Source organism: Schistocerca serialis, chromosome 7 (genome assembly GCF_023864345.2).
Source record: "Schistocerca serialis cubense isolate TAMUIC-IGC-003099 chromosome 7, iqSchSeri2.2, whole genome shotgun sequence".
Classification (NCBI taxonomy): domain Eukaryota; kingdom Metazoa; phylum Arthropoda; class Insecta; order Orthoptera; family Acrididae; genus Schistocerca; species Schistocerca serialis.
The window spans coordinates 291,242,098-291,255,925 of NC_064644.1; the positions used below are offsets into that span (position 1 = coordinate 291,242,098).

A 13,828-nucleotide genomic window follows, 5' to 3' on the forward strand; every position below is an offset into this window, starting at 1 on the left:
ATGCTCCGCAAGCCACTGTACGGTGCGTGGCGGAGGGTACCCTGTACCACTAGTCAGTTCCTTTCCTGTTCCACACGCAAGGGAAAAACGACTGTCTATATGCCCCCGTATGAGCCCTAATTTCTCGTATCTTTTCTTCGTGGCCCTTACGCGCAGTGTATTTTGGTGGCAGTAGAAACCTTGGGAAGTCAGCTTCAAATCCCGATTCTCTACATTTTTCTCTGTAGCGTTTCTCGAAAAGAACGTCGCCTTCCCTCCACGGATTCCCATTTGAGCTCCAGAAGCATCTCCGTAACACTTGCGTGTTTTTAGAAACTCCCCGATAAGAAATCTAGCACCCCGCCTCTGCATTGCTTCGAGGTCTTCATTCAATCTGACATGGTACGGATCCCAAACACTCGGGTAATACTCAAGAATAAGTCCCACCGGTGCCCTGTGTGCCGTCACCTTTACAGGTGAACCAAACTTTCCTAAAATCTCGAAATAAACCGAAGTCGACCATTTTCCTTGCCTACTACAGTTCACACGTTCGGCCCATTTCATATAGTTTGAAAAATATGTAAAAATCTGCCAACTGGTTGAATAGGTTTTCTATATACCTTCAGCAGGTTTCGTCACCTCTAAGGGTGACTTCATCAGAAGGTAAGGTAATTACCTAAAATAAATGTCAGATTAAATATCTTATCTAATAAAAGTTTACATTAATGTAAACGAGTGTAAAACAAATAGTACTTACATGAAGAACATATCGTCAAAGATGTACAGTGATTTAAGAGCTGAGTTGCTCAAGTCATACATTAAAATATAAAACATAATTTTCTTCAAAAAGGCAAACATTAAAACGTAAGTAACACCGGTGCGGTGTGAGGAGACTGACTGTGTGGCAACTAGTCACGCTGCCAAGTAAACGTAATGTAGGGCGCGCCACAAGCGGGCCACTAGTAACACGAGCAAAACAATTTTGTATATTACACATTTTCTGAAGTAAATCATACGTATAGCCAATATGGCTTTTAACAAAAATTAATTTTACAAATTATTCAGTAACATTTATAAATGAGCTTCAAACGGGATAAAATAGAATAAAGTTCGCTACGTTTTACGTATTCATATAGCTTTGCAACATTACGCCCAGGTACTTAAATGACTTGACTGCGTCAGGCAGAACACGAATAGTGTATCCGAACATTACAGGTTTGTTCTTACTACGTATCTACTCGACCAAAGGGCGAACGAAAAAGCGACTAGAATCATTTAACGTAATTTTTCTGAATTTTTAAAAATCCCTCCACATAAAGTTTCCCATTGAAGAAGAAAATCGCAAAAAGTTACACGAAATGGACTATTCTGCAATGTGTTTATAAATTTATAGCAGACGAATTTGAATACGGGTGAACTCCCAACGCCGTTATCACAGAAGAAAATAGGTGAGGAGTTACTCACGATTTTCTTCATTCGGAAATTCTCTAGAGCTAGCCGTAAATGCGCCGGTAAACTATATATTCTGCCGGAGTTTGCGCTGAGAAAGTGGTGCTTGGAAGTCGCGCTGTGAAGTGAAGTGTTGATTTCGTTTCCTGGTCGCGAAGGGCGTGTCCGCCACTGGCCGAGGGCCAGTTAGGAGTCGTCACGGCCACCTCATCCTCCTCCTATGCCACCATGAATGATGGTAACACTGGCGGCACGTCAGACACAGGATGGGCTTCTCACTTTCTCATCGTAATCGTATTGTGTGTGTTATACTGTCATTCAACATTTAGAATATATTTAAAGAACGCCTTACCCATTCCGTAAGTGATACGAAAAGACTCGAGAACCACCACAAGTAAATTAGGCATTTTACTTTTCGCTCTTCTTGCACCCAACTTCAGTAGTCCACCAACTGCGTGAGGCATTAAAATTGGCTATACAGAGGAAGTGTTTAGAAGCAAAGAAAAATTTCCTTCTCATGGTTTACGGTCTGGCAAAAACGTCTATTCCAAGGAGCATTTTTCACCAGAAGCAGGCATCTTTTTGCGCTGAATTGCTTTCGGAAATATCCCGACCATCTGTCAACTGGTTACGTAATCGCCGCCTCCCCCGCCCCACCTCCCTGTCATCTTCCCTCAATGTCTTACTACGTATTTAGAAAGTACCCCCGGGAGATATACAGAGAGGCGACAAATGTCGTGGGATACCTCCTAATATCGTGTCGGATCTCCTTTAAACCGGCGTGGAGCAGCAACTCGACGTAGCATGAAGTACTTGGAAGTCCCCTGCAGAAATATTGAACCATGCTGTCTCTATAGTTGTCCATAATTGCGGAAGTGTTGCCGTTGCAAGATTTTGTGCACGAAATGACATCTCGATTACGTCGCATAATGTTACCTGGGATTCATGTCGGGCGATCTGGGTTGCCAGATCGTTCACTCGAATTCTTTGTTCTGCAAACCAATCCCGAGCAATTGTGATCAGGTGACACAGCGTGTTGTCAACAATAAAAATTTCATCGTTGTTTGGGAACAAAAAGTCCACGAATGGCTGCAGATGGTCTCAAAGTAGCGGAACATAACCATCTCCAGTCCAAGATCGGTTCAGTTGAACCAGAGGACCCAGTCCATTCCATGTAAACGCAGCCTACGCCGTTATGGAGTCCCCACCAGCTTTCCCAGAGCCTTGTTAACAACTTGAGTCCACGACTTCGCGAGGTCTGCGCACACTCGACCGCTACCATCAGCTCTTACCACTTGAAATCGGGACTCGTCTAACTAGGGCACAGTTTTCCAGTCGTCTAGGCTCCAACCGATACCGTCACGAGCCCAGGAGAGGCGGTGCATCAAAGGCACTCGCGTCGGTCTTTTGTTGTCATAGCCCATTAACGCCAAATTTCGCCATATGTCCCACACGGACTGCTGCAGTTGTTCCACGCCATGTTAACACTGACAACGGTCGTTTAGCGAAGGCCGTCATGAAATTCGGTATTCTCGGGACACTCTAGACACTGTGAACCTCGGAATATTCATTTACCTAATTATTTCCGAAATAGAACGTTCCCTGCGTCTAGTTCCATTTACCATTCCGTGTTCAAAGTCTGTTAAATCCTGTCGTGCGTCCATAATCACGTCGGAAATCATTTCACATGAATCACCTGAGTACAAATGTCACCTCCGTCAGTGCATTGCCCTCCCATACCTTGTGTACGCGATGCCATTGCCATCTGCAAATGTGCATATGGTTATCCCACGACTTTTGTCACCTCAGTGTATTTCTTTAGTGTCAGTGTTCAGTCACTAAATATCGCTGCAGGCACGAATATTGTGTTGGATGGGTGACTGTCCGGGCGGAAAATACTAGGCATAGTTGTCGAAAAGTTTGCTGTATAAATGTTGCAACACTTAGGTCAAATTTATTGTAAGATACTGTTCATGGAAAGTCGTTCGAGCAAATCATGCCTCCAGAATGAACTAGCAGCAGTAAATCCGAATATGAGTCTGAGAGATGAAAATCAAATTCGAAATCAATGTTTCATACCGTTGCTTTGCTTTGTAGTACGTGTAAATGTGCTCCACTGATTTACTTAAAAATTCAATATGCGGTGCGTATTTATACGTCCAGTGTGCTCTTGACACGAATCCTGACTTGATCTCTGTAGCCCTCTCGAAGAACGAATAAGAGTACAGTGTGATATGCTCTTGACGAGACACTGTACTGGCTGTTTCCAACTCCGATATTCGGAATTCACCCGTCTTCACTGAAAGCACAATAATTCCCTTGCCTATCTCCGCAATTCCGCAAACATTTCTTTAACGTTCGTGTGGCGATTAAGAGCTGCCAGAAACTGCACAAGCTCCTCTTAGTCAAAATAAATAATTTTGTAAAACAGCTTAGAGCCATTAATCGGATTTTGTTTCTATCAAACAGCCGCTTATACCAAATGGAGGCGTGCTTCCATTTGGGATAGGAACCCCCTTGTATTCCTAAGCCGAAAGGCAACTTACGGACACACATCGTCTCGTGAGTCACGCTTCATGAATCAGGGGCGGATCCGTTATCTAAATTTACCGCGCCCTGTAGAGACGCCGGAAACGAGGGGTCGGAATCCAGGCGCCGAGAAATTCCTCAGCCTCAGCGTGCCAGAGGATTGTGGCTTCTGCAAACAACGCTTCCGAGAACATCTTAGCAGGCGTTATGCGTTAAGGCTCCGAGGCTGTGTTCATGGAAAGGTCTGCCGCGATGTCCCCCCCCCCCCCCCCCCTCAGTCTCTCTCTCTCTCTCTCTCTCTCTCTCTCTCTCTCTCTCTCTCTCTCTCGCACTGCATCTTTACTTTTACTCATTTGAAAGTTTCCTACGCTTTCCAAGTTTTCCAAATGTTAGTTCAACGATGTTCCACCAGTGGCAACTTTGCACTTCCCGTTTCACGAGGCGTGTGACCTCAGAAGCTGTAATACGTACGCATTAACTGGGTTACAGTACTTGATGAGACATCTCTTCTTGGTGTAAAATGTGCCGCCTCCTCAAGACGTCACGGACATCTATAAGAAAACCGAACACTCTACTAAGATTATGAGAGTACTACCTCAGTTAACTGCGCTGATGAAATTGGAGCAGTTAATTGACGGACACAACTCTTATAAAACTGATAGTAAAAAACGATATTCGATCGGATTAGCAAAATCGATTCTGGACTAACATGTAAAAATATGACAGCCAAAATTGTTTTCCAAAATTACATCTTCGTGTTCCCTCAGTTGTCGTGTGTAAAGGTGTTGTGTACGTCATTCAGCCATATCATACGAGGTCTATTCAGAAAATAATCTAACGTTCTGAATTGGGCACAATGGAGATCTTAGTGATATGCGGTTGGCAGTACTAACCTGAGCATTACCTCCTTTGTAAGCATGTGTTTTTTGAGTGTTGTGTTTTGTTAGTTTTCGTGGTATTCAGTACAACGTGTTTGTTACTGGCGATTTTCTGAAGCAACTATGCAACGTAAAATTTCACGTGTAACTCTGAAAATTTTTTTCAGAAACATTTCAACTTTAGCAACAAGCTTACGGATATGGTGCTCTGGGTCGAACGCGACGTTACAATGGTTTTCACGATTTAAAAGTGGTCGTCTGTCAGCTGAAGATGATCCTCGATTGGGAAGGCTTTCCACTTCAACTTGTGGCTTTCATGTTCAGAAAATCAACTATCTGGTGCGTGCAAATCGCAGATTGTCTGAGAAATTGCAGAGGTTCTTACCATCTGAAGTGGGTCATTCCATGATATTTTGACGGAAAAACTGAACAAACGTAGAGTTGCAGAAAAAATGTGCCTCGTTTGACACAAGAGAAAGTAAGTAATGGACGTTCTTTGGGAACTCCACGAGCAAGCCATTGGCCAATGACAATGCAAAATTCAAGCAAAGGATCATAACGGTCAAGCAAAGGCTCAGAACGGTCACGAAATCTAGGTTTACGGCTACGACATTGTGAAAATAGTTCAGTCCTTACAATGATTGGCAAAGATCCCCAAGACAGCACGTCAGTACCTATCCAATGTCAGCGGTGATCGTTGCTTTTTCCGACTTCATTGGAATTGAGCAAGGTGAACCAGTGAACCGCATGTGCTGTCAAAAGGCATTTTGCAACAGTTACGTGAAAATATCCGCAAAAAAGAGACCACAGTTGTTGCACCATGACAGCACACCCTCACAATCATTTCTCAGTTCATCAGTTGTGCCAAAAATCAGATGACTTTCCTCCCGCAGCCTCCTTACTAGCTAGAGCTGGCTTCCTGAGAATTCTTATTTCCAAAATTAAAACCGTTTTCAAAGTATTGAGGATATCGAATCAAATTCATCAGATATCATAAATGCCGTGTCAAATGAAGCTATCCAGGGCTGCTTCGCCGAATGGCAACACCGCTAGGAAAAGTGTGTATAGGGGATTACTTTGAAGGGAATGACCGACAATCTGTAAAATTAATGTTAAAAAGATAGTTATGTTTTTTTTTTCTGAACAAACCTCGTGATCATACACAGGGGCTTCTATTAGTCACAAGGGTATATTGTCTAGTCGTTGTAATAAACTGAGAGAGATGGTGCTCAGGTTAAAAATTGGCCTCATACCAGGAAGACTTGGTTAAAATCTGTCATCCTAATGGGTTTCCGTGGTTGCCCTAGCGACCATCAGCTACGGGATCGTACCAAGGAAACTGCTATATTTCCACCTGCAAAATGAGACTTAAAAGGCTTTACAATGTTTTTAAAAAGGATCTAAAAGCTTTAAAGTGATTCAACAAAATATTTGAGTAGAGATGATATATAATTACATGCATGGAAATAACTCATGAAGTTGTTTTGACTGTCATGGTTTGCAAATGTCAATGTGTGAACCATTAGTCACACGGCACGCGACCAGTCCATAGTACAATACAGCTTTCACTTGCTCCATTGTGTCCACATCGACGTCACACATCTGCGCTAATGGCTTGGTGAACATGAATCCGATGTAGTTCCATCTGCATTATCTCGGCACGTGCTAGAGAGTTGGTCGTGGAAATCCTAGCTCGCGCTGGCACAAGACGTTGAGGGCTTCTGATGAATGTTTCCCTGATCCATTCAACCTGTTCCTCAGCTGGCTTGTATGATCTATGAGGTGAACACGATTTTAGAGCACGAAAGAAAACTTTACTACTTTATATATCGCTGTTTTTTCTTCTTTGTATTGCAAAGCACTGAAGATTTAAGAAGCTAGCAACTTAGCAGTATGATGGTACGCATTACATGAAAGCGTGTTTATTGACATGCCCAGAGATATATATATATATATATATATATATATATATATATATATATATATATATATATATATAACAGAAAGAAGCCACAAGAAATTGAAGACTTCTGGGAAGACATGGAGGAAGTAACTAACAACGTACCAGAAAGACATGTGAAAATTGTAATGGGTGATTTCAATGCGCAGCTTGGTAAGGAGAGAAAATTCAGAGAAATAACAGGCCCATACTCAGCACATATTCGCACGAACAGAAATGGGGAACACCTCATAAAATATTGTCAAAACTTTAACCTCAAAATCATGTCAACACAATTTCAAAAACCAAGACGAAAACTTACAACATGGAAAGCACCCAACACAGTGTGGGGAGAATTTCAGATTGATCATGTGGCCATATCCAAGACAAATTCGCGGGAAATTCTAAATGTCAGAACACGTAAAGGAGTCTTCGAGTCTGATCATTATTTGCTACAAGTTAAGATTAGGCCAATCCCAAGACTGAAACAGACAGCGCAAAACAAAATAGTCAAACCTGATCCGGAATACTTGAAGATAAACAGGGATAAAATCGTTGAAGAAATTAATAGGCACTCAATAGACACATGGACAGATCTGGCGAAGGCAGTTCAGAAGACTATGTGCTGGGGACAACCACCTAGAAAACGCAAACATAGGTGGTGGAACGCAAAGTGTGATGAAGCCTTTGAGAGAAGAAAGCAAGCATGGGACAAGTTCAGTAGCTACAGAAATTCAGAAACATGGAAAGAATTTCACGAAGTTCAGAAACTAGCATTGAAGGAAATCAGAAGGGAAAAACGAGCATATGACAATAACAGACTAAAAGAAATTGAGGAAGATTTCAAAAGAAATAACACAAGAAATTTTTACAGAACTTTCAAAGAAAATATTAAGGGCTATCAACCCCCTAGCCTCTGCTTCCGAAGAACAGATGGATCCCTGGAAACAAACACAAAAGAAAACTGTAAAATTCTCAAACATTACTTTGATAAACTTCTTAATTGCAAAAAACCTACAGGAAAATTAACATTCCAAAAGACCACATCTAATGCCGATTCTGATCCACCCACAATAGAAGAGATAGAGGAAATCATAAAACAAATGAAAAATAACAGAGCTGCCGGAGAAGATGGTATTATCGCCGAGATCTGGAAACTCCAAGATGAAAACATCACCAAAAAAATCCATAAGATTATCTCCGAAATTTGGATCACAGAGAAAGTGCCAGAGGAATGGAAATGTGCATTGATCCATCCGTTACATAAAAAGGGTGATAAGTCAGATCCAAACAATTACAGAGGCATTTCGCTAGTACCAGTTACATACAAAATTTTCTCTAAGGTGCTATTAAACAGACTAGAACCACAAGCAGATCTGCAAATTGGGGAATACCAGGCAGGCTTCAGAAAAGGGAGATCATGCATCGAACAGATCTGTAACTTGAGAACACTTTTGAAAGTCAGACAGGCAAGAAACACTGTAGTTACCTTTGTGGACTTTAAAAAAGCATATGATTCCATAGACAGACAGACACTCTTTGACGTACTGGAAGAATATGGTATCGACAGAAAAACCAGGGCACTTATACAACAGACGCTTACAGACACTACCTCCAAGATTAAGTTCAGGGGAGAAATTTCGGAACCCTTCCACATACACACAGGTGTCCGACAAGGAGACGGGCTCTCACCAATCCTGTTCAACATGGTGTTAGACAAAATTATCAAGCAGTGGGAGGAACAAGTTAAAGGAATACAGCTGGGAAGAACACGTGAAACCAAAACAATCATAAAATGTCTGGCATTTGCAGATGATATAGCCATACTCAGCAATAATACACAGGAGGCAAAGGAAGCACTGGAATGCTTACATGAAATAGCTGCCAAAACAGGTCTGCAGGTATCTTACGAGAAGACACAATATATGGAACGACAGACCAACAATGTACACACCATGCATACGGTATATGGATCCGTAGAAAGAGTCGAAAAATTTAAGTATTTAGGGGAGTACATACAAATGGGAGGATCAAACAAGGCGGCTAACATGGAACGAACGAAGAAACTCCAGAAGGCATACAAACTCACATGGTCACATTATAATAAGAAAAGCATATCGAGGCAGGCCAAACTTAGGCACTACAAAACAGTTGTATTACCAGAAGCATTTTACGCGTCAGAAACAACCACAATTGGAGCATCAGGCATCATAGACACAGAAAAAATAGAACGCAAAATTCTCAGAAAAATATTTGGACCAATTCACAGAGATGGCATATGGATGAAGCGACCTACCAAAGAGCTGTACCAGCACAATGACAGACTAACAGACGCGATCAGAAAACGCAGATTAACTTTCTATGGGCACATACAGAGAATGGACAACAACCGACTTACAAAGAAAATTTTTGATGTAGTAAACAGCTCAAGCAAGAAAACAAATTGGTATCATGAAATAGACGAATACTTAAGGCAGATAGGGATCAACAGGCAAATGATAGGAGACAGGAAATACTTCAGAAACAAAGTTAGGAGTGCAAAATTTATTGTAAAGGAGAGAAAGAAGAAAGGAACATTATGGACAGAGCAAAGGAAACAGGAGCACAGCCAAAGGATGAAGAGATTTTGGGAAGAGAAGAGGAAGAAAGGAAAGAAGTGAAAATTGTGTCATCATGTGATTTTAGAGTTCAAACACTGTCCATAAGGGCAACAATGAAATGAATATATATATATATATATATATATATATATATATATATATAGATATATAGATATATATATATATATATAGATATATAGATAGATAGATAGATAGATAGATATAGATAGATAGATAGATAGATATAGATAGATAGATAGATAGACAGACAGACAGACAGACAGAGGGGGGGAGGAGGGAGAGGGGGGAGGCGTCATTGTAAAATTCTCACGTCCTTCCTGAACAGACAAATGCAATCCAACAAAAATACATTCCGTTGCCCTCCGTAAAATTGCTCCAGAATTTCCCACAATGAGCGTTTAATAGAAATGAAAGAGGATTTTACTCTCAAATTGGTTGAGTGGAAAACAAAATGGTTAATTTATGGGCCTATTTACACGAAGGAAAACCTGAAATGAAAAATCTTTCGATACGCTTTATTTTTAATATGTAGAGGCAGGGAGCAATGAATGTATTACAGCTTTATGCGCCGTGGCTAGGACAAAATTTTCACTTGCGCATGTGGAGTTCGCTGTTTATCTTCTCACACATGATCCGTTGCTTGTTCTTTACTGCAGCTAATCCCTCTCAAAGTACTTGGGGATTAAGTTCATGTCAGGATCCTCACGACAGTTCCCTTGGTTGTGCGGAGTGTGTGCTGCAATCGGTGTGGTACGTTCGGGTGGTGCGGTCACTCCAGTATTCGGCGCAGGCGCACGCGCATGTAACTCGAGCAGGATCTGTTCTAATTTTGTCGAGGGGCGTCTTTCGGGGCAGAAAATAGCTCGTGTGCCTCAGTGGGGGGCATCGTCACGAGCCAAATATGGCGGCTGGCCAGTGGGCGCGAGTCCCCTCCACGACTACCAGTCGGCCGTCTGCACTATAGCAGGAACGACAGCTGCGTTCCAGGCGGAAAACCCATCAGCTGGAAGTGGCGGTGTTAGGGGTGGTCGGGACATGGGAGGGGTGGGGTAGTGTGTTCAGATTTACCGCACGAGTCATCATCTATGGCCCCCTTAGTCACGCGGTTTTCGTCGTCGCTAATGCCAAGGGATGAGGCCAGTGCTCCGTCGCCGGTCGGCCGGCAATGCCGCGCCGCAACGGGAATGTCGCGGTTCGAACCCCGCTCGCGATAACTTCGCGCCGTCGACAAATGGCAGACGCGTCGAGTAGTTCGGGTGGACGCCGCGGCGGTGCGCCACCCGCACGGGAACACCAACCTCAACAGGGTTACCACAACCGCCGCTGGCGGCAGCACCGGAGAGGCGGTGGCCGCGGTGGTTGGCGGCGCGGCCGCGGCGCAGCGCGCGGAGCCCAAGACAGCGCCGTGGGAGCGTCAGCAGTCCAAGATGGCAGCCGTGGGGTGCTGACGGCTATGGCTGACAGTCCTGGAAGAGGAAGTTTAAGGTCTCCACAATTACCGTCTGGAAACGACAGCTTGACACCCCCCAGGGGCAGGGGATTAAGTCGGCATCCGGCAGCCAGAAGCCCCTTGGTCGAGCGCAATCGCGCTCGTCGAAGAATTTCAGAGGCCTTAGCGACCGCTAATTCTGCAAGCACAACTAGCGTCTCCGTCGCAGAGGAAAGTGTTACGAATCGGCTCCATGGCAACACTGGCAGCAGAGATGACAGCACCAGAACGCAGCCGCTACAGCAGCATTCAACTTCTGTCCCACTTCTGACGCCGCCGCCAAGTGAAGATGATCCAAACGTAGACATACGAAACATAGAGAGACCAGCTGCTGAAGGTAGCAGCCAAAGTGACCCTGAAGAAGCGCACGACCCCGAGACCGAAGAACTCTCACGCCTGCGTTGCACAAGCGAGAGAACAGAAGTCATCGCCGAAAGAGAAATAATTCGACAGAGGAGATGCGCCGATTATCCTGGCTTCGCTTTCGGATCGTCTATATTTGGTTCCGATACTATGATGAAGTTCAACATCATAAGAAATGAACTTCAGAACATTAAAAACTCACAGCTAAAAAGGGTTAGTATGAATTTGTGTTAAAAGTGAAATTGAATGTGCCGTGTACGTGAGGAGGATGGTAGTGTTTATTTAGAGTGACAGCTGTCCGAACACGTGCCGTATCTGCAAACATTAGCTGGTTGTCGTACGTCAGCTGATATATACTTACAAACACAAGTAAAGCGTGTCATAACGATTGTCACGTGATAAAGCGCGAGAGCCAATAGCATTCGCGACTACGTGGGTGGGGGTATGCTGACACAGTACTAGTAGAGTATAAGAGTAACCTCCGGGAAGTAAAGCACGTACATATGTTACTCATGTGTTTCGTAACACGACGGGCACTCAAGGGAAATCTGAATAGATTACTTGACATTCACCTCATTGTGTCCCTCATAAAATAGGTTATGATGAACACTGTGCAGTTCAGTCAGGGACTGTAAAACGATAAAAATGCCAAATTTGGAAACCTATAATCTTACAATATATCTAGAAGCTAACATTCTTCGACTTTCGCGAAATTTAAGACGGGAAATGTTTCGGATTTTTGTAACATTTGGTTTTTCGTATCAACAGTATGGTCACTTAACCTAAAGCGTGCGATCTCTCTCTCTCTCTCTCTCTCTCTCTCTCTCTCTCTCTCTCCCCCCCCCCACCCCCCTCTCCTCCCCTCCCTCCCTGTTCATCACGTGTGTGTGTGTGTGTGTGTGTGTGTGTGTGTGTGTTTTAATTCACCTGCAAAGTTATAACAGATTACTGCACCGTCTTAAAACTGTCTCGCCAATCAATTGAGAATATTTTAATGAGTAGCAAAAAAAGGTTCCACGCTTAAAGCAGACACGCATTGATAAGGGGCAAATAACTTAGATATGCGAGTGAGTGGTTAGATACATTAAGCATAGAAATAATTGTTAAAATGTATACTATGTACTGTACGTAACACTGATTTAACGATTTATACGTGGATATGCACTTAATATAGAAATGTCTTCTTCTCGTGCATTACATACTAGACATTACTCACATATTGATTCAATCTTCTATGTAAAGCCGAAAATGTTGCAGAGCATTGTTATATACGTCAGGTATTTGATCTGATTTTTTACTGAAGGTTCTCACTGGTTTTCACATTTGCAACTGGATGACTCCCATGCATTTAAATTTTCCGGCATATTCAGTCTGCGCGACTCGTTCGTCATTTGTTCGCTGCCCCTCCCTATTGCCTTTGACGGCACCCTGCCGCGGATTGATACAATGATGAGCTTTCCTTAATGTGTGTGTTCATATTCTAATTTCATACGTTACTTGCAATTACTCGGTTCAGTTGAGTGGTTTTGAAATGTTATCTGTTACCAGCGTCTAAAAGTTTCGTTTTAGATTCACACCAACAATGAAGTGATCCTTTTTCGGAACAGTAAGAGGAGGGACTAGTTTTACGGGCGTAGGGAGAAACCACCTTGCGCGCGCTGTGCTGTTGCCACTGCTTCGACAACAGACCGCTTGGTGGAGCGCTGTTCGCGTACCGTGGAACGTTTGCTTGTCGACCACAGCAGTTGCAGTCGTAGCCACCATCTTGCGTTCATACAGTGTGTGTAATCTCGTAACTGCAAGTGGGAACCGGTAACTCACTCGAGTGTAGATAGTGAAAGGTAGAGAGAATTTCCGTCGTGTGAATCGACGATCTCGTTTTCTTTGATCTTCGACTTTCGGGCGCGAATTTTCTTTCGGCAATATGACGACTAACGTTCAACAGGGCACGCTGTTAGATGTGCTCAAGAAAAAGATGCGGCAGACGAAAGAGGAGATGGAGAAATACAAAGATGAATGTGAGGAGTACCATAAGAGACTGCAAGTAGAAATCCGCCGCCGTGAAGAAGTGAGTAATGAAAACTCTAATATCAGTTGTATTACTGTGCCCATTGAGAAGTGTATTTTGGAATTTTGCTTAAGGAATGCTGTCATTCTGACTTGTTCTCATTTTCTGTTGAGCTTTAGAGACACTAAGATAGCTCGTGTGGCCGTTCGTTGCGAAAACTGCTACTCGCTAAGGGGACATAACTTGACCTGTCTTCGACGAAGGCTATTCACCTTTTTATCGATTCTTGAGGCAAAGGCTGTAAAGTGAGGTATAACGCAGAGGGCAAGGTTTCAGGGTTGTAGAATTGACAGTTGCTGGTCACATTTGAAGAACTGTGTACGGCTAACCGTGCTGGATGTAGTGGTACAAATGCGTAACTTTTTAATGTGGATAAAAATTTTTTCATTAAGAACAGTGAGAACAATCTATCTTCATGCTTCTCGTTGAAACTGCACTCCTTGTTGGAATGTACATTACTTTGAGTAGATAGGCCTACCTGTTATAAGGAACACAAATCGAACGAATTTCCGT

At 43.2% G+C, this 13,828-nt stretch overlaps 1 protein-coding gene across 17 annotated transcripts in view; it reads left to right on the forward strand.

Moving 5' to 3' along the window:
- Window positions 1-13,828, forward strand: part of LOC126412332 (tropomyosin) — a 164,722-nt gene that overhangs the window by 82,141 nt on the left and 68,753 nt on the right. For 2 of the 17 annotated variants that reach the window (XM_050081856.1, XM_050081857.1), the window contains exon 1: window positions 10,612-11,460. The exons of 6 other annotated variants lie outside the window; for them this stretch is intronic. In XM_050081856.1, coding sequence (XP_049937813.1) covers window positions 10,627-11,460 — 834 coding nt within the window. In that variant the 5' untranslated portion in view covers window positions 10,612-10,626. Of the gene's footprint in view, window positions 1-10,453; window positions 11,461-12,937; window positions 13,316-13,828 lie in introns of those variants that run through there. 9 more of the 17 variants (XM_050081862.1, XM_050081860.1, XM_050081859.1 and 6 more) reach the window with 9 other exon arrangements.